The 25055-nt window shown below is 42.5% G+C and overlaps 2 protein-coding genes across 3 annotated transcripts; one reads left to right on the forward strand and one right to left on the reverse strand.

Annotated features, from left to right (window-relative positions):
• Positions 1–365: 365 nt before the first annotated feature.
• On the reverse strand, positions 366–7834 carry LOC129190284 (tubulin alpha-1 chain-like). 2 transcript variants are annotated; one of them, XM_054792858.1, is made up of 5 exons: positions 7587–7726; positions 7466–7500; positions 2729–2948; positions 2510–2658; positions 366–1592 (listed from the first exon to the last, which is right to left on the reverse strand). In XM_054792858.1, the coding sequence occupies exons 3-5, from the start codon at positions 2844–2846 to the stop codon at positions 612–614; spliced, it is 1248 nt and encodes a 415-aa protein (XP_054648833.1). In that variant the 5' UTR covers positions 2847–2948; positions 7466–7500; positions 7587–7726; the 3' UTR covers positions 366–611. The 2 variants fall into 2 exon arrangements, with proteins under 2 accessions (XP_054648833.1, XP_054648834.1); XM_054792859.1 differs by lacking the exon at positions 7466–7500 and having other exon boundaries at positions 7587–7834.
• A 170-nt stretch (positions 7835–8004) lies between these two features.
• Positions 8005–18308, forward strand: LOC129190295 (dynein axonemal assembly factor 1 homolog). The gene is made up of 3 exons (XM_054792871.1): positions 8005–8890; positions 11515–17943; positions 18256–18308. The coding sequence occupies exons 1-3, from the start codon at positions 8005–8007 to the stop codon at positions 18306–18308; spliced, it is 7368 nt and encodes a 2455-aa protein (XP_054648846.1).
• The last annotated feature ends 6747 nt before the right edge of the window (positions 18309–25055 follow it).

Raw genomic sequence — 25055 nt, forward strand, 5'->3', positions numbered from 1 at the left:
GCGGCATAGAAAAATGTCAGTTAAGTCGTAGCACCGCGCGCAGCCTATGAGTGTCTCCCTTGCACCAACTTGTCCTGTTGTTTCCCTGGTGCCCACCAGGAAGTGGTACAAGACTTAACAGGAAACTTCTGCTATTTCCTGACAACTTCTCCAGCAGTTTTCATCCAATACTTACCAATACCAGCATTATACAAAATAATCAAGCATTCTACTGTAAATAGTGAGACAGTTCTTCTTGCAATATTTGATACTTGGCAATGTAGGAAGATGAACAGTTGTGTAAAATTAAGGTCAGTTTAGTTGAAAATCAAGCACTTTTTTGAATATTAGGTTGTGTTTTTCTTTTAATAAAGATTGTAATTATTCTTTGAGGTTTATTTTCTTTTTCCATGCAAGGAAACTACCGATTCTCAATAAATGTCCTTAGAAGTGGCGTGGGTGAAAGACTGTACATTGCTGCTAGGTCACATCATTTCATTTTTCAACTGTTATTTAGCCATAATGCTTATTATGTTGCTAACATGGCAGCAATGCTTTTAAAGACAAGCGTTCATTTAATTTAAAACGAGACAAAAATGCTGTTGAATTTTTTCATCTCCTTTTAGGTCTTTTTAAAAAAAGTCTTGTGCCTCTCCGCTCCCGTCGTCGATGGAGTCGGCCCCTACCTCCTCATAGTCCTTCTCCAGGGCAGCCATGTCCTCCCTGGCCTCGGTGAACTCGCCCTCCTCCATGCCCTCGCCCACGTACCAGTGCACGAAGGCGCGTTTGGAGTACATGAGGTCAAACTTGTGGTCCAGGCGGGCCCAGGCCTCAGCGATGGCAGTGGTGTTGCTTAACATACACACGGCCCTCTGGACTTTGGCCAGGTCTCCGCCGGGGACCACAGTGGGCGGCTGGTAGTTGATGCCCACCTTGAAGCCGGTGGGGCACCAGTCCACAAAATGGATGGTGCGCTTGTGTTTGATGCTGTTGATGGCGGCGTTGACGTCTTTGGGCACCACGTCGCCGCGGTACAAGAGGCAGCAGGCCATGTACTTGCCGTGGCGGGGGTCGCACTTCACCATCTGGTTGGCCGGCTCAAAACAGGAGTTGGTGATTTCGGCCACCGACAGCTGCTCGTGGTACGCCTTCTCGGCGGAGATGACGGGAGCGTACGTGGCCAGAGGGAAGTGGATGCGGGGATAGGGCACCAGGTTGGTCTGAAACTCCGTCAGATCCACGTTGAGGGCGCCGTCAAAGCGAAGGGAGGCGGTGATGGACGACACGATCTGACTGATCAGTCTGTTCAGGTTGGTGTACGTGGGGCGCTCGATGTCCAGGTTCCTGTGACAGATGTCGTAGATGGCCTCGTTGTCCACCATGAAGGCGCAGTCCGAGTGCTCCAGGGTGGTGTGCGTGGTCAGGATGGCGTTGTACGGCTCCACCACTGCCGTCGACACCCGGGGAGCCGGGTAAATGGAGAACTCCAACTTGGATTTTTTGCCGTAGTCTACAGAGAGACGCTCCATCAGCAGGGAGGTGAAACCGGAGCCGGTGCCACCGCCGAAGCTGTGGAATACCAGGAAACCCTGAAGGCCGGAGCACAAGTCGGCCTGGTGACACGGAAGGGACAATGCAAATGTTCTTATTACTACATATGGTAATTAACTCTTTGTCCAACACACCATGCACACTCACACGTTTAGAGCTAATCATTTCAACGACATCCACCATTATTGGCCGTAGGGTGCCTGGGCCCTCCCTTAGGGGTAAGGTGAGAATCACTGTCATCCAGGAGAAACTCAAAGCAGAACCACTGCTCCTCCGCATGGAGAAGAGCCAGATGAGGTGGCTCCGGCATCTGATCAGGATGCCTCCCACGTTGGCCAGACTATGACTCTCAACTAGCCTGGGAATGCCTGGCATCTCCCCGGAGGAGCTGGATGAAGTGGCCGCAGAGAGGAAAGTCTTCCCTCCTTAGGCTGCTGCCTTCACGACCCGACCTCGTATAAGCGGAAGAAGATGGCACCTTTATTGACCTCCTTTCCTGTCAATCTAGGCTTTGGCACATTCCCCTTCCAGTTTTGGTTATTATACTTTTAGTCCTTTGGTAATGTGAAATGCTAATTTCTTTACAGTTTTGTTGTTTCACATGTTTTTCAATTGTAAACAAACCCCTCTGTAAAGCAACCCCCACTCTGCTTTGTATCAAAGCCTCATCCTCCAGTCTGTTCCTGCCTTGTCCTACTGTAATAACCCATATATTGTTAGCTTCAATTATATCATTAGTTTAAGACTTACGATAATTCAAAAATACCATTGCAGATCGCCAGCAACTGCTTCCATGTTCAAGGTTTAAGAAAATAATTCCAAAATTGCACAGGCCAGACTAAGAAGCTTAACGAGCCATGTATGGGCCACGGGTCGTAGTTGTCCATGTCTGTTTTCAACTTCCCCAACAATTAATTGATCCTTCAAATCCCAAATTTGAATATCGTACAAAGATGACACTGCAATCAAAGCTGCTCACCAGTTTGTGGATCTTGTCGGCCACCAGGTCAATGATCTCCTTGCCGATGGTGTAGTGGCCGCGGGCATAGTTGTTGGCCGCATCCTCCTTGCCGGTGATCAGCTGATTGGGATGGAAGAGCTTGCGATAGGTTCCAGTGCGCACCTCATCTAAGGGGGACAAGATCATCCACATGAGTATGGCTTTCACTAGGCTGCACTGATATCAATTTTAATTTACCGATGACTGTGGGCTCCAGGTCCACAAAAACCGCTCTGGGGACATGTTTCCCCGATCCGGTCTCGCTGAAGAAGGTGTTGGAGGAGCCGTCACCTCCGTATGCCTTCGAGCTGGGCATCTGTCCGTCCGGCTGTATGCCGTGTTCCAGGCAGTAAAGCTCCCAGCAGGCATTGCCGATCTGGACGCCAGCCTGGCCCACGTGGATAGAGATACACTCGCGCTGCGGAAGGTGGGTATAACAAGTCTTCACTGGAATCACGGAGAGCTAATTTTATAGACTTCCTACAGCCTTCCATACCGACTTCATTGGACGCTGCTGAGAAAAGGTGGCAGCCGCAAAACCCAAAGGTTTATACTTTGGATTGGCACTGGCCAAGTTTGATTTACTGGTTCTACTGGGACTGGAGAATGTTCTGAACTCTGGTTTTGATGGCTATATTGCAGAAATACGTAGTTGACATAGCCACAGAGTAAACAGTGCCTCTGCTGGTAGCAGCCAGGTACTACACTATTGCGCCTCAACAGCCCAAAGACGCGATTAATCAACAATCTATTCTGCACAAGCGACAGAATTCTATGGCCATGCAGACTGTAAACCTTCCAAAACCCTCCAGGAACATTACATTCGGACCTTACTAAGAATGAAAATCTTTTTAAGGGTCAATTATGACCTGAATAATTGTGTCCAAATTGTTGCTATTTTACAACATTCATCAGTTGTACACTGGAAAACCACAGATAGGAGAAATAAACCCTTGAGGCACCCTTCTGCTTATTATTAACTCATTCAATCCCCAAAACGTATTTATACGTTCTTATAAACCCAAACGCCCAATCCTAAAGACGTATTTGTACATCTTGTATGTTTTTTTGAGCCAGAGGCAAAAAAAGGTGATGACGCAACTACACAGTAAAGATGTCACTTTAAAAGCATTTTAAGCCATAAAAACGGCCACAAGGTGGCAGAAGTGCATTTGATAAGAGCTCGGCATGGATCTTTTACAAGTAAAAACACACTGGACAGCAAGGAGGAAGTGGCAGAGCATAGAGGAGTGTAGCGTGCAGAAGGTTACACATTGTAGAGAAATTTTAAGGCATGCACACAGTTTAGTTCCAAATGTGAAAATGGAAACAGTTCATGGTGTTACATTTGCAAATTGTTATTTTGATGTGAAACAACCCTTTCCTTGTATTGTTTATGTTGTGGTATAGTTGTTGACATATTTGAGCCATAAAATAAAAAAATTTGTGTCAAAGTGAAAGTAATGCTTGAAATGTATCTTCACAAAATCTGTTTTTCTCCCTTTTCCTGTTGGGAACTGATATTTTCCTGAAACTTACCTATGTCACAATATTCTGTGTGCCTTGAAAAATCAGTCAAAATCTTCTAAAATGGCCAGTACTGAAGGGGTTGTCTTTTGAAAAACATCTGGGATTGAATGAGCTAATATATCAGTTAGTTTTAAGGCTAATGCTATAAAAAGTGGCCAAAATGTGTTTTTTTGTTGTTGTATAGAGTAAGTGAGTAAGTATATGTCTACACTCTTTACCCTCTGAACCGATCTGGTCCCATTGACTCCCAATACAACAGCATATTTTCTTGTTATTTTGGTTTTCCCCACTGAAAAAAAGTTCCTATGACAAAAAGGCCATAAAAACCTAAAAACATTTTAATATGTATATATCCATGAAGTGCAAGAGCAGTGAACAACATTTACTATACATTATATTTTTATTACTTTTATGAGAGGGACGCCCGTAGTCAGCTGGGATAGGCTCCAGCATGCCCCCGCGACCCTAAAGAGGAGAAGCGGCATAGAAAATGGATGGATGGATGGATGGATGGACTATTTTGGGGCCAAAGCTAAAAAGTGTAACTTCATTTTAAGGGGCCTCGAGGGTGAGGCTCCATAATTAAGTTACACTTTTGGTCCCACTCATTAAGCTGAGATATACAGTATGTATTAACAAAAATAAATAAATGCACTTTCACTGCATTGAATCTTCAGGCCAAATCATAGACATGTTTTTTAAATGATTATTTTAATATATATTTATTTTGTTTTCTTATTCTATATTTGTTAAGAGTACAATTTTACAGAAAATGCTATATTTTCCAAAAAATCCAGTCTTGACTCAGTCAATAATGGATGAATTTCTGCTGATTATTTTTGGAGAAGCATTTTTAAAAAGTACAGTCAATGGGACCAAATTGGTCCTGAGAGCGTGTAAGTAAATATTCCATACAGCTTTTAAGAAATTGATCATAAAATCACGTTTTGGCCCCCAAAGGTGCCTCAAAGGTTTTATAGTCTATGGCTTTTTTGTAACAAAGTCACATGACACGTCCAAGGATCTTTCTGTAGCCCGCCCGGTTCAGCCAGCCCTGGTTCCTCGTGCTTGAACTAGGGTCTGCAGAATGAGAGTCGGGAGAGCTAGCTGTCAAGCTATAAGCTCGGACTGTCAAATCCACGTCCAGCGCAACTCTGAGGTTGAGGTTTACCAACGTATATATCCGCAAGAACGTCCCAGAAAACATCACGGGTGACGTAAACAACATAATCGAGAGACCTCGACATATTTGGCTTCCATACAATGCCGCTGCTTGAAAACCTTAAACTTAGTAGACCCGACTTCCTGCTTGGAGGGGGGGAAAAAGCCTTATAGGACTCACCATGTTCTCCTGAAGCAGAAGAAGAGTTAGAGTTGAAATGAATTGACTGACAGATGACAAAATGTCTCAGATGTTTTGAGTCCTGCGTTAAGTAGCAAGGTGTTCTATGACTCTAGCTAGCCTAGATGGTAATTCCAGCTTTTGTGATTCCTGTTCCTAGCGGGCCAATCAAAGTGGTCTTTTTGTCAGGAGCTTGAGTTCATGCTCAAGGGCGTCCTCTGACTGTATACCTCCACTTTCTAGCTGCAATTTAATTCACACATTCATTAAACTTTAAATAGGACATATTTATTTTATTGAACACTTTCAATGTTGCAAGTAAGCCAAGTAGCATTTCATGATGGATTTGTGGCTTTAATAATCACAAAATGACTTCATTACTGCCTCCGCCAAGTAGGTTTGCATTAGTTTTGCTGTTAGTTGGCAAAGTTCCACCAAAACATTTGCCGTCTTTTAGTGGTATATATGAGATATTTTAGTTTTACATCTACGGAGATGTACAATTTGGTGCACATGCCAATTAAAGGAAAACTGCACTTTTTTGGGACTTTTGCCAATCATCCACAATCCTTATGTGAGACATGAACACACGCGTCTTTCTCTTTCCTGTGCATTCTAAAGACATAAAAAGAGGCAGCTCATTAATGCATGTATTGAGACACACCTATTCCGCCTACAAAGCCCACTTTTAAAACACCTCCAAAAGCCTTCAACAAGGATTTATGGTTTTATATCCATGTTGCGACCATGCAGTAACAGGTACATTCATGATAACATGAGATACATTCATGATAACATGTACTACTTACAGTATTTTGCCCTATTTTGCTCATTTTAAGCATTACAGGAATGCATTGATTTCCTGGGCACATTGATTTCACATAGCAAGACAGCGTTCGATTTCGGTAGTGGCGCTCACGCGCTGTGAGCAAGTGATTGGTGCAGCTAGTCGCTAGCCATGTAGCGAGGTGTCACTAACACCAGTAACATAGTTATTCGGCGTAACAATGCACATAATGTAAATGGAGCGTTTTGGATCATGATGTAAAACCAATATGAAAACAGATTAATTTGGAAAGGTGCAGATGACTCCGTAATCATGAGTCTGCTTCAGGATGGGGAAATAACCATACAGTAGAGCAATTGTTCAGGATTTCATTAAATGGTGTGAGGACTCTTTTCTCCTGCTAAATGTAAACAAAAGCAAAGACATGGTGATTGATTTTAGAAAAGAAAGCCACAGCATTGACCCAGTCTCTATCAACTGTGGAGCAGGTGACCCAGTACAAATACCTGGGCACAATCATTGACTCTGGGCTGAACTTTGAGGCCAATTGTGAGGCGATCTGTAAAAAGGGACACCAGCGCCTGCACTATCTCAGGAAATGGGCTGTTTTTAACATTGACAGGAGTCTTACAACTATGTTTTATCGCACTTTTATTGCATCACTTTTAATCTTTCTGTTTACTGTCTTGGTTTGGAAATATTTCTGCAAAAAATGAGGCCGCCCTCAATCAGATCGTCAAATGGTCTGGTGAGCTTGGAGTCACTTTCCACCAAGCAGCTGCAGAGACTGAGCTCTGCACCCCTTGAACCACCTGTTCCAGTATCTGCCATCGGGACAGAGACTGCTGGTCCCAAAATGCAGAACCAACAAATACAGGGCCAGTTTTTATCCGAGCAGCGATTGTCTGTCTTAACAGCACGACCTGTCATCAATAAAGACAATGGACTCACAACTTCTAATATTTTATCTTTATGTATTTTTACTGTAAGTGTTCTATGTGTGTCACTGATATGACGCACACTAATTTACCTGCGGGTATTAATAAAGTTGACCTGACCTTTTTGGCAGTTTTTGGAGTTTTTTTAGGCGCGCCCCATTAAGTGCATTCTTAGCTGTCTCTTTTCATGTTTTTAGATTTTCAGAACACATAGGAAAGATTAACATATGCGTGTTCATATTTCACATAATTCAAAAAAAAGTGCAGTTTTTCTTTAAAGGCCTTGGCGGAGGTCTGCATTCTACTTAAGTGAGTGTTGTGTATTTTCTAAACTGTACCTGTCAAGAAAAGATGGTAGTGGTTAAAAACAGCCCTGCAAAACAAAGTGTTGAAGCCCCCAGGTAAACAATAAGTTCTACAAAAAGTTATTGCAAAAAGCTTAGAAATGAAACAGCGTACCGACGAAGGCGGACGAGGGCTTTGAGGGCACACCACAGCAGGTAATCTCCTGGCGCAGCTTTCATTGTACTCGTTGTGATGATGGATGCTGGCAGGTGGACGGTCCGCCTGCCTGCACGAGGCCACCTGTGCACCACAGCGGGTGGCGTCACTAGGGGAGCGTGACACAGACACGTCCGCATGACGTTCAAGGACGTACGCGCTTATTCGCGATTTGACGTCACGCTCGCCGCTTTTTTTCTTCCGTTTCGTGACAAAGCTGTACGGCGTCAGACGTCAGTGTGAGTATAACCGGGCAGAATACCGCCTAACAGCTTTAAATGCCACTTTTTCTTTCGTCGCAAACGCAGGACTGTAGGAGACAACAGGTGACGTGCTAGCTAAAGCAGACGCTAGCTTTGTTGAGTTGAGGGACATTATGGAAAATGCAGCGTTGACACCGACTCCACTGAGAGGTGGCAGCGATACTAAGGCAACCGCTGTACAAAGTCAATGTCAAGAAAACAAAAATCTGACAAAAAATTCCGGGCCAAGAATGACGAAGAAGTTCTTGAAGGACCACTGCAAGCAGAACAAACTGTATTGTACGCCATATCTGAATGACACGCTCTACCTGCACTTTAAGGGTTTCTCCACCATTGAGAACTTGGAGGAGTACACCGGGCTCAAGTGTTTGTGGCTAGAGAGCAACGGCTTGCAACGTATCGAGAACCTGGATGCGCAGATTAACCTGCGCTGCTTGTTCCTGCAACAGAACCTGATACAGAAGCTGGAGAACCTGGCCCCTCTGCAGAAGCTCTGCTCCCTGAATGTCTCCAACAACTACATCAACACTATCGAGAACATCTCCTGCCTGCCTCAGCTCAGCACCCTGCAGATCGCCCACAACAAACTCGAGGTTGTGGATGACATCCAGCATCTTAGCGAGTGCGTGGCCATCACGGTTTTGGATCTGTCCCACAATCTCCTCCACGAGCCAGCCATTATTCCAGTCCTTGAGGCCATGCCGGAACTACGTGTCCTGAATCTGATGGGCAACAAAGTGGTGACCAGAATCCCCAACTACAGGAAGACCCTCATCATCCGCCTCAGGCAGCTCACCTTCCTGGACGACAGGCCTGTCTTCCCCAGGGATAGAGCGTGTGCAGAGGCATGGGCGCTTGGGGGGCTGGTGGGGGAGCGCAAGGAGAGGGAGCAGTGGGACAACCAGGATAGGAAGAAAATCCGGGACAGCTTGGATGCACTAGCGTTACTTAAAAAGAAAGCCCAGAGGAAACAACACCTTAAAGAGGAAGCGAAGAGAGGTGAGATTTTTGTACATGAAAAATCTTTTATTGAAATTCTATTTACTCAAGTGTAGGGGTGCACCTCAGTTTTTGTATGATGCAGTTAATGTCAAAACAAATTTGCAAATATTTTGCCATGGTTTTTGTACACTGTCCCGGATTTTGTATAATATTTCACTTTTTAAAAAAAGTATGTTTGTGCCCAAACATACCAGCCCATGCGTTGCCAACTCACTGTCAGTGCATTTTATTTATTGAGTGCGACGACTAAATAACCACCATGGGGTCAAAGAATTTTGCGAGTGCCAGCAATTTGGTAAAGGTGAGAAACATGATTGAATTTGATATCGCCAGTCTGCATCGACATTAAGTTCCATCCATTCCTCATTTCTAATTTTGCATTGTTTTCTACATATATTCTCTATAAAATGTTTTTGGTAATTTTGGGTGTCTGGAATGGGTTGATTGGATTTATATTATTTCCTAAGGGAAAATTTTAATCTATTTTTGTACATTGCGTTTTTTTGTCTGACCTTTTGGAACGAACCGTGGTTCTACGTCATTATGTCACTGCTGCCGTGACATAAACAGTCGCAAAACTAAGTAGCTATCGGTGCCTCATTTGGGTGCTAAAGGCCCTGTCACACCTTGACGATTTAGCCATCTTACGCCAACGTACGGAAAATTTGGCCAATACGCTGGCGTACGTCAAATAAGTTCTGGGTAAGTTTTGTATAAGTTAAGAGCATGCTGAAGCACGCCGGCATACGCGTCGTAGTACGTCTAAGTCGTCCAAAAATTTTGTGCATGCACAAAACTTTTCAACGTATGTCAGCGTATGATTAATACGTCCCGCATACGCGGGCAATAAGTTATGCGATCGTTGACGCCCGTTCACACACGTTATTTGTAAGTTACGCACAAGTCGTAATGCGTCAACATACCTTGAGACAAAACTGTATCTTCTTGGCTCTCTTCTTGGCAAGTTGACTGAGAGGAGATGGAGGCTGTTGTTTTTGCAGATACAGTACATTATGGTGTGCCTTGTAGGAAGTCCTTATGTATACTGTACATGCTTGACCAGTAGAGGGCACTGTGACACTGGGAATGGAACTAACATTTTCTTTTTTCTTTTTGCTCTTTGGCAGAGAGAAACAATGCACGTTTTAATCAAGCATTATTGATCATGTCAACATAAAGTGCATAGGAGTATTTACATTAAAAAAGAATGGAGAGATACAGCATGTTACTGTCCAAGTTAGCGTTTGCTGGAAAAAATAGAACTATTTACAAATGAGTATAAATGACAGCTGTGAAAAACATGATCATCCGTCATAATGACATCACACCCCAGCAATGAACGATAATAAACGTATTCCTTCAAGTGTTATTGCACAGTGCAACACTTAAATAATACTCAAACAACTTTGGGGAATGCAACTAACAGGAGGGGAAGAGGCGTTACAACTTGCGTCATCTCCATCAGAGTGAGAGTAGGAGGGGGAGGCTGTGGGTGGCGATGGATCCTCCGTCACTGCCCTGATACTTCTTGGCAGCGGTCTTGGAAATTTTCTTCGGCATGATGGTGATGTTGACACTGCGATGTCTAGTGAGGTGAGTCATCAAGTGGCAGCCTTTTTATAGGCTACGGCACGTGATCGTCGGCCATACGCTGCCGTGCGGTTTGCATAAGTTAGACTGGTGTTGGGCATAAGTTGTGAACGCCGGCAACACGCTACGCATTCGTTGGTATAAGTTGTCTATAACTTATAGAAACGTTCTATATAAGTTACTAATACGTCATGTATACGTCGAACTCGTTATGAATACACTATGTATACGCCCAAAATTGAACGTCCACAGTTCAACGTATGCCATCAAAATGATCACGTCGGGCATGCGCTGGCTAAATCGTCAAGGTGTGACAGGGCCTTAAATGAATGCAGACCCAGCCGCCTGCAACAAAAAGTTAACAGTAAGTACTTGTAAGTAATGTAGTGTCCGACAGAGGAACACAGAGTCTGACGCTGTTTTTAAATTTTATTGTTGACCTTAACACGACAACAGCAGCGCTCAATTCCAACACGGTAAACTTGCACATGTACAATAATCCATTTCTGTGCCAATTGTGCAGATTGTATGCACTTGAAGCTGCTGTACGCTCTATGTAACACATGCACACGCACTGGCTGTTTGTTATGTAATGATAGCGATTTGGCAAAGTTCAGCTACTAACGTTAGCTGGTATTGAATGTACTGTATAATCTATGGTAACAATAGAATACCTGCAAATTGTTGATCGCTTTTCTGAGACTGCTTTTGTGTGTGTCTACACATCACGGACATGTACTTGAATACCAGACAGCCATGAGTGACCAGATAGATAGATAGATAGATAGATAGATAGATATTTTATTAATCACCATGACAAATTCACCAGTTATCTTATTTGGGCCAACAACAATCTATGCCAGTTTTTATGAAGTTTAATTTGTAATTGTGAAATAGCAAAACATTTTTTGTTCAGTCTGTTCTTTGAAATCTACTCAAGTGGGGCTGGATTTTGGGGATACAGCATTCCACTGACTAATCCATTTTGTTACTTGGATTTTTGGTACCATTTTGCTTTTGTTTCCTTTCAGGTGAGCTTGAGTCTTCCTTCGCATTAGAAACATCTTGTGAGGAATCATCTGCTGAGAACATCCAGAGCTTTGTGCAGGACTCCTTGGATGCCCAGGAGGTGTTTCTCCAAAGTCAAACAACACAATCCAATGAAAACGATGGAAATGATGAAGACTCAGAAGCAGACCAGCTTGATGAAGAATTGGAGGCCAATGTTAAGATGTCTGAGGAAGATGAAGAACAACCTCAGCAGGCTGATGGTGGTGGAGTAGAGGATCAGGTTATCAGCGATGAAGCAGGAAGAGAAATTCCAACAATTGTAAAGTGTGAGGATGCACATCAGGAGAACCAACTTCATGTAGTCAGGGTAGACCCACAAGGAGCAAGTCCACTGGAGACTCGACTGGATGATGCGGATTTGCTGCATGTTGATAATCTTCCTGTTCTTACTCCAAGCATCCAAAGCTTAGTGCAGGACACATTAGTTGCCCATGAAGAGTTGTCCAAAGAAAATGAAGCACATCAGCTTGATGAAGAGTTGGAGGCTGGAAATAAGATGTCTGAGAAAGTTGATGGACAGGCTCAGCAGGCTGATAATGAAGAGAATCAGGTTCTGTGTAATGAAAAAAGAAGAGAACCTACAATTTTGAGCAATGCTAACGAAGATGTAGAGAAGCGGCTTCCTTCGGTGAGGACGGACTCTCCTGAGGAGCAACAAAATCCCAGCCTAGTAGGGATTGGATGGGCGCATGCACAGCTGCAGCATGTTGATGATCTTCCTGTTCTAGAGGATGCGGAATCACCTACTCCAAGCATCCAAAGCTTAGTGCAGGACTCACTGGATGCCCAAGAGTTTCTCCAAAGTCAGACAACACAGCTGTCCAAACAAAACCAAGAAAGCAAATACGACCAGCTTGATGCAGAGTTGGAGGCTGGAAAGAAGTTGCCTGAGAAAGTTGATGAACAGACTCAGCAGGCAGATGGCCAGGAGAATCTTGGAGATGAAACAAGAAGAGAACCTACAATTGTGAGTCATGCAAATGAGGAGCAAGAGAACCAGGTTCATTCAGTGTGGATAGATTCTGCCAAGGCAGTACAAAATCCCAGCACACTAGTGACCGGACTAGAGGATGCAGAGCTGCTGCATGCTGATGACCTTCCTATTCTTGAGGATGCGGAACCACCTATTCAAAACTTTGTGTGGGACAAATTGGACTCCCATGAGGCGTTTCTCCAGAGACAAACATATCTGTCCAACGAAAACCAGCAAAACGACAAAAACTCTGAAACAAACCAGCCTGATGACAAGTTGGAGGTTGAAAATAAAATATCTGAAGAAGATGAACAGACTCAGCAGACAGATGGTGAGGAAGATCAGCTTCACCACGTTGATGAACCAGAAAGAGAACTGCCAACAGTTGCAAACCATGAAAGCAAGCCACAGGGGAACCAGCTTCCTTCTGTCAGTGTAGACCCTCCAGAAGACCTAAAGGTTTCCACTTCAACGGGTTCTAGACTAGAGGAAGCAGAACTGCTCTATATTGATGGGCCACCTGCTGCGGCTGTCTTTGTGCAGGACACACTGGAGGCCCATAAGGAGTTTCTCCACAGTCAACCCAATGAAAACCAGGAAAACTACAAAGGCTCCAAATCAAAGCAATTTGATGAAAGAGTAGAGGCAAAGATTGAAGATGAAATGTTTGAAGAACAACAAGAAAATGCTCAACAGGCCGATGGAGAAAAGGCTCATGGTGATGAAGCAGAGCCTGAGGAAGATGAACAGGCTGATGGAGAGGAGGATCATGTCGTTGTTGATGAAACAAAAAGAGAACCTACAAATGTGAGTCATGTAAAGGAGGAGCAGAAAAAACAGCTTCATTCGATGAGCGTAGACTCACCCGAAGAACTGCTAAGTCCTGGTGCACCTGGGACTAGAACGGAGGACACAGAGCCACTGCACACTGCTTTTCATGCTCTTGGGGATGTGGAACCGCCTGTTCAGAATATTCATAGCTTTGTGCAGGACACACTGGAGGCACAGGAGGAGACACTACAGTCTGATGAAATCCAAGAAAAGCGCTTTGAAGCGAACATGTGTGCAGAACAGTATGAACAGACTCAGCATGCCGATGGAGAAGAGTATCGCGTTCCTGGTGATGAAGCAGGAAGAGAATGTACAATCAATGTTGAGAGCGTGCTGCAGGAGAAGCAGTTGGTCAGGGTAGAGCCCCAAGGTCTATGTCCACTAGAGACTGGGCAGCAGGATGAAGGGCCACTGCATGCTGATGTTCCCGCTCTTCAAGATGTTGTCAAACTTGCTGGAAACATCCAGAGCTTTGTGCAAGTCACACCGGGGAACCATGAGGAGTTTGTCCAGAGCCAAACGACACAGCAGACCAATGAAAACCAGGAAAATGACAAAGTCTTACAGTCACAATCAGAGCAGCGTAAGGAAGAGTCAGAGGACAAGATCAAATATAAGATGTCTGAAGAAGAGGATGAACACGCTCAGCAGGTGGATGAAGAGGATAATCAGGTTCTCAGCGATAAAGCAGGGAGAGAGCTTACTTCTGTGATGTTAGATTCTTTTGAAAAATCACATGACCCCAGTCCAATGGTAACTGGGCTACAGGATGTGGAACCACCTGCTGATAACATGCATAGCTTTTTGCAGGACACATTGGAGATCCACCAGAGTCAATCAGAGCATTCCAATGAAAAACTGGATGAAGACTCGAAATCAGAGCAGTTTGAAGAAGAGTTGGCTGTTGAGATCCAAGAGAAGAGGTCTGAAGAAAATGAACAGGCTGATGGAGAGGAGGATCACATTCTTGGTGATGAAACAAAAAGAGAGCCTACAAATATAATTCATGTAAAGGAGGAGCAGAAAAAACAGCTTCATTCGATGAGCGTAGACTCACCCAAAGAACTGCTAAGTCCTGGTGCACCTGGGACTAGAATGGAGGACATAGAGCCACTGCACATTGCTCTTCATGCTCTTGGGGATGTGGAACCGCCTTTTCAGAACATTCATAGCTTTGTGCAGGACACACTGGAGGCCCAGGAGGAGACACTGCAGTCTGATGAAATCCAGGAAAAGCGCTTCGAAGCAAACATGTGTGCAGAACAATATGAACAGACTCAGCATGCCGATGAAGAAGAGTATCGCGTTCCTGGTGATGAAGCAGGAAGAGAATGTACAATCAGTGTTGAGAGCGTGCTGCAGGAGAAGCAGTCGGTCAGGGTAGAGCCCCAAGGTCTATTTCCACTGGAGACTGGGCAGCAGGATGAAGGGCCACTGCACGCTGATGATGTTCCTGCTTTTCAAGATGTTGTAGAACTTGCTGGAAACATCCAGAGCTTTGTGCAGGTCACACCAGGGAACCATGAGGAGTTTGTCCAGAGCCAAACGACACAGCAGACCAATGAAAACCAGGAAAATGACAAAGTCTTCCAATCACAATCAGAGCAGCGTAAGGAAGAGTCAGAGGACAAGATCAAAGATAAGATGTCTGAAGAAGAGGATGAACACGCTCAGCAGGTGGATGAAGAGGATAATCAGGTTCTCAGCGATAAAGCAGGGAGAGAGCTTCCTTCTGTGATGTTAGATTCTTTTGAAAAATCACATGACCCCAGTCCAATGGCAACTGGGCTACAGGATGTGGAACCACCTGCTGATAACATGCATAGCTTTTTGCAGGACACATTGGAGATCCACCAGAGTCAATCAGAGCATTCCAATGAAAAACTGGATGAAGACTCGAAATCAGAGCAGTTTGAAGAAGAGTTGGCTGTTGAGATCCAAGAGAAGAGGTCTGAAGAAAATGAACAGGTTGATGGAGAGAGGTATCACATTCTTGGTGATGAAACAAAAAGAGAGCCTACAAATATAATTCATGTAAAGGAGGAGCAGAAAAAACAGCTTCATTCGATGAGCGTAGACTCACCCGAAGAACTGCTAAGCCCTGGTGCACCTGGGACTAGAATGGAGGACATAGAGCCACTGCACATTGCTCTTCATGCTCTTGGGGATGTGGAACCACCTGTTCAGAACATTCATAGCTTTGTGCAGGACACACTGGAGGCCCAGGAGGAGACACTGCAGTCTGATGAAATCCAGGAAAAGCGCTTCGAAGCAAACATGTGTGCAGAACAATATGAACAGACTCAGCATGCCGATGAAGAAGAGTATTGCGTTCCTGGTGATGAAGCAGGAAGAGAATGTACAATCAAGATACAAGATACAAGAGAGTTTCATTGTCATGTGCATAGTATCAGTGTTGAGAGCGTGCTGCAGGAGAAGCAGTCGGTCAGGGTAGAGCCCCAAGGTCTATGTCCACTGGAGACTGGGCAGCAGGATGAAGGGCCACTGCACACTGATGATGTTCCTGCTTTTCAAGATGTTGTAGAACTTGCTGGAAACATCCAGAGCTTTGTGCAGGTCACACCAGGGAACCATGAGGAGTTTGTCCAGACCCAAATGACACAGCAGACCAATGAAAACCAGGAAAATGACAAAGTCTTCCAATCACAATCAGAGAAGCTTAAGGACGAGTCGGAGGACAAGATCAAAGATAAGATGTCTGAAGAACAGGATGAGCACACTCAGCAGGTGGATGAAGAGGATAATCAGGTTCTCAGTGATAAAGCAGGGAGAGAGCTTCCTTCTGTGATGTTAGATTCTTTTGAAAAGTCACATGACCCCAGTCCAATGGCAACTGGGCTACAGGATGTGGAACTACCTGCTGATAACATGCATAGCTTTGTGCAGGACACATTGGAGATCCACCAGAGTCAAACAGAGCATTCCAATGAAAAACTGGATGAAGACTCGAAATCAGTGCAGTTTGAAAAAGGGTTGGCTGTTGAGATCCAAGAGAAGAAGTCTGAGGAAGATGAAGAACAGGCTCAGTGGGCGATTGGAGAGGAGGATCAGGTCCTTGGCATCGAAGCAGGAAGAGAATCTACAACAATTGTAAGCGATAGGAGTGAGCACCATGAGAACCGGCTTCCTTCAGTGAAGGTAAACCCCCCTAGAGAACCACGTGGTCTTGGTCCACTAGAGACTGGGCTACAGGATGCAGAACCACCACACATTGATGATCTAACTGATCCTCAGGATGTGGATTCACCTGCTGATAACATCTACAACTTTGTCCAGGACACATTGGAGATCCATCAAAGTCAAACACAGCAATCCAATGAAAAACTACAAGAAGACCCCAAAACAGAGCAGCTTGATGAAGGATTGGTGGCCAAGATTCAAGATAATATGTCTGAAGAAGATGAACAGGTTCAGCAGGGGGAGGGGGAGGAGCAACAGGTTCTTGGCAATCAAACCAAAGAATCTACAATTATGGATCATTCAATTGAGGAGCAGGAGAACCTGCCTCCCTCTGACAGGGTCGATTCTTCTGGTGATGCACATGGTCCATGTTTACTGGCGACTGAACTGCAGGATGCAGAGTCACTGAAAAACAATGGTCTTCCTGTTCTTGAGTATGTGGAACCACCTGTTGCGAATATCCATTACTTTGTCCAGGACACATTGGAGAGCCTCCAAAGTCAAACACAACAATCCAGTGAAAAACTGGAAGAAGATTCCAAATCAGAAATGCTTGATGAAGGGTTGGTGGCCAAGATCCAGGATAAGATGTCTGAAGAAGATGAACAGGTTGTTGGTAAGGAGCATCATGTTCTTGACAGTCAAACCAGAGAGCCTACAATTGTGAACCAGTCAAGTGAGGAGCAGGAGAAGCAGCCTCCCTCTGACAGGGTAGATTCTGCTGAAGAAGCACACAGTCCATGTCGACTGGAGACTGAACTGCAGGATGCAGAGCCACTGAAAACTGATGTCCAGCATTTGGAACCACCAGTTGAGAACACCCATAGCTTTGTCCAGAACACACTGGAGAGCCTCCAAAGTCAAACACAGCAATCCAATGAAAAATTTGAAGACTCCAAATTAGAGCAGCTTTACAAAGAATTGGCTGTTGAGATCCAAGATAAGATGTCTGAGGAAGATGAAGTGTATCAGTGGGTGAATAGAGAGGATGTTCAAGTTCTTGGCAATGAACCAGGAAGAGAATTTACAAGCCATGAGAACCAGCATCCTTCTGTGAAGGTAGACTCTCCTAAAGAAGCACATGGTCCTGGTCCCCTAGAGACTGGACTGCAGGATGCAGAACCGCTTTACATTGATGATCTTCCTGATCTTCAGGATGTGGAGCATCCGAAAGAAATGTTCTCGAATCTGTGGATGTTTAAACCAAAAGTCCAAGTCCTGTCTGTAGATGGATCAGTCATCAGGTCCTCAAATCCCGACATGTCGTTTTTTTTAACGAGTGACTACTCCAAGCCAACTGAACCTCCTCATGACTCATCACTGCTCGATCCAGAAGATCACCACCACCACCTGGAGCCGCTGGCTTTGGAGCTGGAAGAAAAATGTGAGACAATCCAAATGCCTTCTGCGCTGCACTGCTTGATTGTGGAGCTGGAATGATGTCATCATCTAACTGGATGATGAGGAAGAAGAGGAGTTTGTATGTAACAGTACACATGAAACAAAACTCCATTCACATGTCAAAAGAAAAACTCCAAACTAAAATAAAATGATAAAAAAGTTACATCTGTAATAAAATTCTTAATTTCAAAAATGATAATTACTGGTACCTGGTCTTTCCAAATGTAATTAATTGAATAATCATACAACTAAATGAAGGTTAAATATTAAATTGTTCATTGTCTTTTTTTCAAAGACAGGCTGCACATTGGAAAGAAAAATGTGGCCAGCTCACAGGTGCTCCTTTAAAAGGACAAAACTACTATGGTATGTTTTTCCTTTTTCCTTTTTCCAAGTTGCTTTTTAACTCCTCTTTCAAGTCAAATTATTTTTTAAACATTCAAACAGGTACCCCTCAAAGTGTTTCCTGTTAATGTTAACGACAGGACCCCATTTTCTGCCCGGATCCCGTAAGTCTAAATGTTTTTTTTGTTTTTTTACACTTTGCCCAAATCGTAAGGATGTACAGTCATCCCTCGTTAATCGCGGTTATTTACTTCCGGCCCTGTGATAAGTGAATTTCCGCTAAATAGGATTTCTTATTTATAAATCCAATATTTTCCTTCTAAATGTTTTTTAACATCATTAGAGCCCTCTAGACATGAAATAACACCCCTATAGACAACGTAACGCTCCTATTATCTAATATAGTAGACATATAAGTTGGGCTGTCAAATAATTACAAATTTTAATCGGATTAATCACAATTTTTAAATTAATTATGATTAATTACCATTACCAAGTATGTTATTACTGTATTTAATGAACAGAAAAATGAATATTTAGATTTGTAAGTTAACAGCTCCAAATGAACCAAATATGTCAAGCTAAAAGCTCCACTGTGATCCGTCTGCGGTCATGTGCTTGCTCTGGTGCGCATGTGTTAATTACACACAAAAAATGAACGTGATTAATGAAATAAATTAGTTATTGCCATTAACGCGTTATTTGTGACAGCGCTAATAATAAGACATATTATAGACTTTCTTTGTTACTCTGGTTTTCTGTACAGTGCTTCCTCCAGTGCCTGTTGTCTCGTCAGTGTAACAATACTGACACCTAGTGACCAGTGTGGAATACTACATGCCATCACATCTTTGAATGCATCTTCTGAATGCCTAATTTTACTTTCCAACCATTTTAATGCTTGGAAATGCTTAATTTAGACCAAAAATACAGAAAATTGGCTTAAATATGCAGATTTGTTTAATAGGCTGTAGCCAACTACGAAACACCATGATTTTAATGTTTTTAAAAAAACGTGATAGAGTGAAGCTGGGAAATTCAAATGCGCAAAGTGGTGAAGGATTACTGTAATGCAGGGCTACGTAGTGAAAAATGAAAGAATGCAACTTTGCCACGTTTTTTATTTTTTTACCATTTAGCTGGGTTTTTTAAAATTTAGTATTTCAACTTTCTTCATAAATAATTTTTGTACATTTTCTTCTCGTTCATTTTTGTACATTTTCTGTAATATTTCAACTTTATGCTATGAAAATGACATTTGATGTTAATTTTTCCTCAAACTATTACCTTATTCTCATGAATGTATGGCTTTTTCTCATAAGTTCCAACTTTTTTCTTATTTGTCTTAATATTTTGACTTTATTATTGTACTAATTACAAGTAATTAGTAAGTAATTAATGCAGACTTTTCCATTTTTGCTGCTTTTTTTATTTAAGAATTTTATTGTCAAACTATATTTTTAGAATGTGCCAAAAAAAAACAGGCCGCACTTTGAACACCCTTCCTGTAATAATGTATAAGTATATAATAATATGATGGCCATAATCACCTGTCACTGGTTTCAATGTGACTGTTTGGTTCATTTTGGGTACACTAAGGGAACAACATATAATAAAAAAAAAATATATATCATAAAATATTCAAAATGAATCATAAAACAATGTAAACTGCTAGAAAAAAATGGATAAATCTGAAATAATATATAATAGGTTACCATATTTCTTTATAGTAAAGTGGAAGGATGCAGACAAGTGCAACAGTAAGAATTTTTTTCCCCATCATTACTCCATCTCTGCTTGACATACTGTATTTCACCGGGAAGGTCAAGTGTTCTTAAAGAGGTCGGAAGGTGACTTCTCCTTTGCACTGTCTGTAGCCATGACTGCTGCTAACCAGAGGCTGCACTGTATTTGTTTACCGACTAGACGCCACTAACACTTCCCTCTTCCTCCCTTTCAATGTATACCGTGTGGGACGTGGGCACGCTTTCACTGTTTTTTTGTTGTTCAGAGAGTTGAAAGTAAATGTGAGTCTAATTCCTGATGACAGATGTGTGAAATGTAAGCTGTTTTTAAAGAAGGCAAAAGGCAAAACGATGCTAACCCCTTTCACCTCTTGTGTGGAATGACTTTCACGCTTGGCTGCGGTCCAATTTGATCTGCGGGGGTTGCTAGGCGACAGGGACATCCTGATCAGTGCCAGTGTCTTCTGGCCTGTAGCTGGGACTCGGAAAGGAGAAGACGGCAGGTCTGTGACTTGGCATCACCACGGCCGTCACACGGCTCAACAGGTAGATTACAATTGACCCAGAAAGCTTTGAAGGATGTTTGAAGGTGACGAGACCGCTTAATCATCACTGCTAACTTTTCACGATTGCACTGCTTTTTTTACCCCCCCCCCCGACCCCCCCGCCCCCCCGCACCAAATGCCACATTTTTCACAGCTCAGCTTCTAAAAGGGCAGCCTAAAAATAGAACGACATTAAGAAAGCGCGCAGCCGTTTAAATGTTATTTTCTGCTGCACTAATTGAGTCGTCTTCATTCATTTTACTCTCTTGCAGGAAAAAGAACTTAATAGTGAATGAATAGATGGCATAAATCACACACATGTCCTTTTAAAAAAAACCTCAGTGATGTTTATTCCAAAATGAAACCCAGAAGAGGAAGAAAGAGGAGAAAGGCAGGAACATTGATTTATTTGTAATGTAGAGTCTTAAAGTAAAACTGCACTTTTTTTGCTTCCACAATCCTTAAGTGAGACATGAACATTTATTTCTTTATCTTTTCTGTCCTTTCTAAAGATATAAAAACTGATTCAAAGACGCAGCTAAGAATGCTCGTAATGGGATGCACCTATTCCGCCTCCAAAGCCAAAGCGTCAACAACGCTCCATTTACATATAATGTGATGTGCATACTAACCAAGCTACAGCGACATTAATTGTTATTAACATTGTTACGCTGAAGAACTACTTTACTGGCGTAGTGACACCTCGCCACACCACACCGGCTAGCGACTAGCTTCACCACACCCTCGCTCGCAGCGTGCCAGCACCCCACTCACAGGCCACTACTGAAAGGTAACGCTACGTGTTGGAGCTGCCGCCTCTGCCGCTGTTTTTGAGTTTGGAAAAGTTAACGGCAGGTGTAGCGGCCCTTTCTATGATGCCACGTGAAATCAATGTGCCCAGGAAGGGAGTTCCAGTAATGCTTAAAATGACCAAAATAGAGCAAAATACTGTTAAGTATTACATGTATATATGAATGTACCTGTTACTACTGTACATGGTTACAGCATGTATATAAAATAGGGATGGTCCGCTAGATCGGCCACCGATCAGTTTCGTCCGATTTCCGTAAAAAATTTCGTAATCGCCACATGCCGATAAATGCCTTTCAACGGCGATCACAAAAGCCAATCACCTGTGGCTCGTACTACTGCAGCACGCAGCGACCCATTGGTGCAGTGTAGTGTCTTGCCCTAACCAACGTCTCGGGCAGCGTCGTCCTCCCGTAGTCAGACGGCTACACTCAAATAATTGAAATCCATCGGACGAGAGCGGCCTTTCTCAGCGGTGGAAGACATCGGGTTCGCTATAGACTCTTTCAAGAAGGCATTTCATCCTCTGGAGGTTTCACCACTTGTCTTCAAAAAGTAAAATGTTTTTGTCTAAATGAAGGCGATTTTATGGTTCCTTTTATCACAAATAGCAGCGTTGCAGCCAGGAATTCTGGGTCCCTTCAGAAAAATAATGTTGCCCCCCCCCTTTAGTAATTATGAACTATATTAGTAAGTACCTATTTTTTGGGCCCCCTAGCAGTCAAGGGACCTTGGAATTGTCCTCACTTTTCCCCTTTATACAGCACCCCTGGCCAATAGCACTCATCATAAATGCGTTTTTATATCTTCAGAACACACAGAAAAGAGAAGACGTGTGTTCATGTCATACACGAGGATTGTGGAAAAATGGAACTTTTCTTTTAAGAATAAATCAGTGATAATGCTGTAGGTAGGAGTAATACTGGCTTTTTTTTTACTGTAATACAGACTTTATGTGTTTGCATCTTCAGCCTGCTGGAAAAAACATTCAAGACTTTTATTGTCATATGCACAGTAAAACAGGTAGTTCTGCTATGCAATGAAATTCTTGTTCTGTTCGTTCTCCCAAAAAAACATATATATATATATATATATATATATATATATATATATATATATATATATAAATGGAAATGGCAGCAGCAAAGCTGACACCTGCTGGATGCAATACCTTCCATCGCCACAAGATGGAAGCAAGCAATGATTGTATTAAAACATTCAACTGAAATAATGACATTAAACCTAATTACATTAAATTGTATTCATCATAATACATATTATAAAATCCTATTCAATCATTACTCGTATTGAATTGTATTTCTCATGTATTAAGTTCATTAAATCATATAATTGTTAAGTTGTAAAGTGTATAAAATCACATGACTTGTATCGTATTGCGTTCAATTTTATTAATCATAGTCATTGTATTAAAGTGTATTCAATCATTGTATTATTCACATTAAATAATAAGAAAAATTTAAAATACTAAAATATAATAAATATTGCATTTATTTAATCATTTAATATAAGAGTATTAGTTGTATTAAATCATTAAATTGGACTAATTGTATTAAATTGCATTGAAACATACGACTTGTATTCAAATGTATTGCATTGAATTGTATTAATCATATTGTAATAACCATTAAATCCTATCAAATCATATTGTATTAAATTGTATTAGTCACACTAAATGAAATATCCATCCATCCATTTTCTATGCCGCTTATTCTAGTTAGGGTGGCGGGGGTATGCTGGAGCCTATCCCAGCTGACTTCGGGCGGGGTACTAAATGAAATATAAATAATAATAAATAATAGTAAATGGTATATTAAATCATATGTCGTATTAAATATATTGCTTGTATTAAATCATTTGTGCTAGTTGTATTCAATTTTATATTAAATCATACTAATTAAATTGTATAAAAGTGCATTACTCGTACTATAGATTGTATAAAATCATATGACTTGTAATAGTATTAATTGCATTGAATTGTATCAATCATATTACTAGTACAATATCCTATTATGTATAATAATCATAGTAAATCTTGCTCAGATAAAATTGTATGAAATATTAAATGGCACTAATTGTATTGTAATAAATCACACGAGTCGTTAACTGCAGAGTTCCATGCCTTTATTACTGGGAAGCTTTTATTTGTGCAATACAGTTTTATACTAACCATGTTTTTTAAATCCACTAATAAGGACTGTAAGTAACTAATATCGCCATGTTATTCATTCATTCACCCAGCTGGCCTGCTCACAGGACATAACAAGAGTTTTCCCATCATTTCAGGCGGACATTTTTTACTTGCCATTTGAAAAAAATGCATCATTTTTATTTGGATGCCATTCTCCTGAGAATGAAAGTGGACACCAAATCCTAAAGATAGGATTTTGCTCTCCAGCTGCTGTCCATGTTCATAGCAGGGGTTGCTATGGCGACGCAGCATTGTCACTGCAGGTGTATTGTGGGAAATGATGGGGGTGGGGGGCGAAGATGTCATTCACTCGCTATTGGATGCACTAAGACGCATTGCTAACACTGTAAACATGACAACATTGTACTATATGTGCTGGAGCTGTGGGCCTGTATTGGCCCCCGGGCCACACTTTGACCACCCCTGGTTTTCCTGCTGAGTGGCTATCTGGCATCCCAAACGGCGTGTGCGCTTCTCTTATTTCTTCATTTAAAAGCACTCCTCCAACTTTTATTGTGCACTCCAGCTAAGCCATTTCTACCTTGCTGGAAGATACATATCTCATAAATGCTCAAGCTAACTGGATTATTCTCACAGCGCCTAATGGAGGCGTGGGCCCGGAGGGAATACCATCCGTTAGCTGCCTGCAACGCGAGCCCGACAGCCCTTCTCTCGCTCTCAGCCTGATAAATCCCTCTTGCACTTAGTCTTCATCCATTTTTAATGCAGCAGCCGCAGCTGCAGGACAAACATGCAGGCGGCTGACTTTGGCCTTTTTTTTTTTTTTTCGCTGAATGCTTCTTGTCCTGCGGAGCATCAACACCAATCCAACCCTTCGTCGCTACGCTCCGTACAGTCCAACAGGAGGCGCTGTTCAATCCCTGTTTCAAGCTGGGGCAGCCACCAGAATGTTCTCCATTCTTAGTGCAGTACTTGTCAATATTCTGTTTTTAGGACAGTACTAGCCACTGTTTTCAGTTTTTAGTACATTACTGGACAAAGTTTTACATTTTTAGTACAGTACAAGTCAATATTCTCGGGCTGTAGTACAGGACTAGCCCATGTTCTCAATCCTGAGCACATTACACAGCCTAGTACTACAACAGTACTAGCCAGTATTCTCAATTTTTAGTGCAGCACTAGTCGTTGTTTTCAGTTTTTAGAATAGTACTAGCCAATATTTTCAGTTTTTAGTACAGTACTAGCCAGTATCAGTTCATAACACAGTAGTAGCCATTATTCTGGGTTTTTAGCACGTTACTAGCCAATATTCAAGGTTAAGACAGCACTAACCAATATTGTCCATTTTAGTACAGTACTAGCCAATATTGTCCGGGTTTTAGTACAGTACTACACCATGTTCTTCATCCTTTGCACATTGCAAGCCAATATTCTCAGTTTTTAACACGGAACTATTCAACATCCTTTGTTTTTAATACAT

This window comes from Dunckerocampus dactyliophorus, chromosome 11 (assembly GCF_027744805.1).
Source record: "Dunckerocampus dactyliophorus isolate RoL2022-P2 chromosome 11, RoL_Ddac_1.1, whole genome shotgun sequence".
In the NCBI taxonomy this organism is placed as follows: domain Eukaryota; kingdom Metazoa; phylum Chordata; class Actinopteri; order Syngnathiformes; family Syngnathidae; genus Dunckerocampus; species Dunckerocampus dactyliophorus.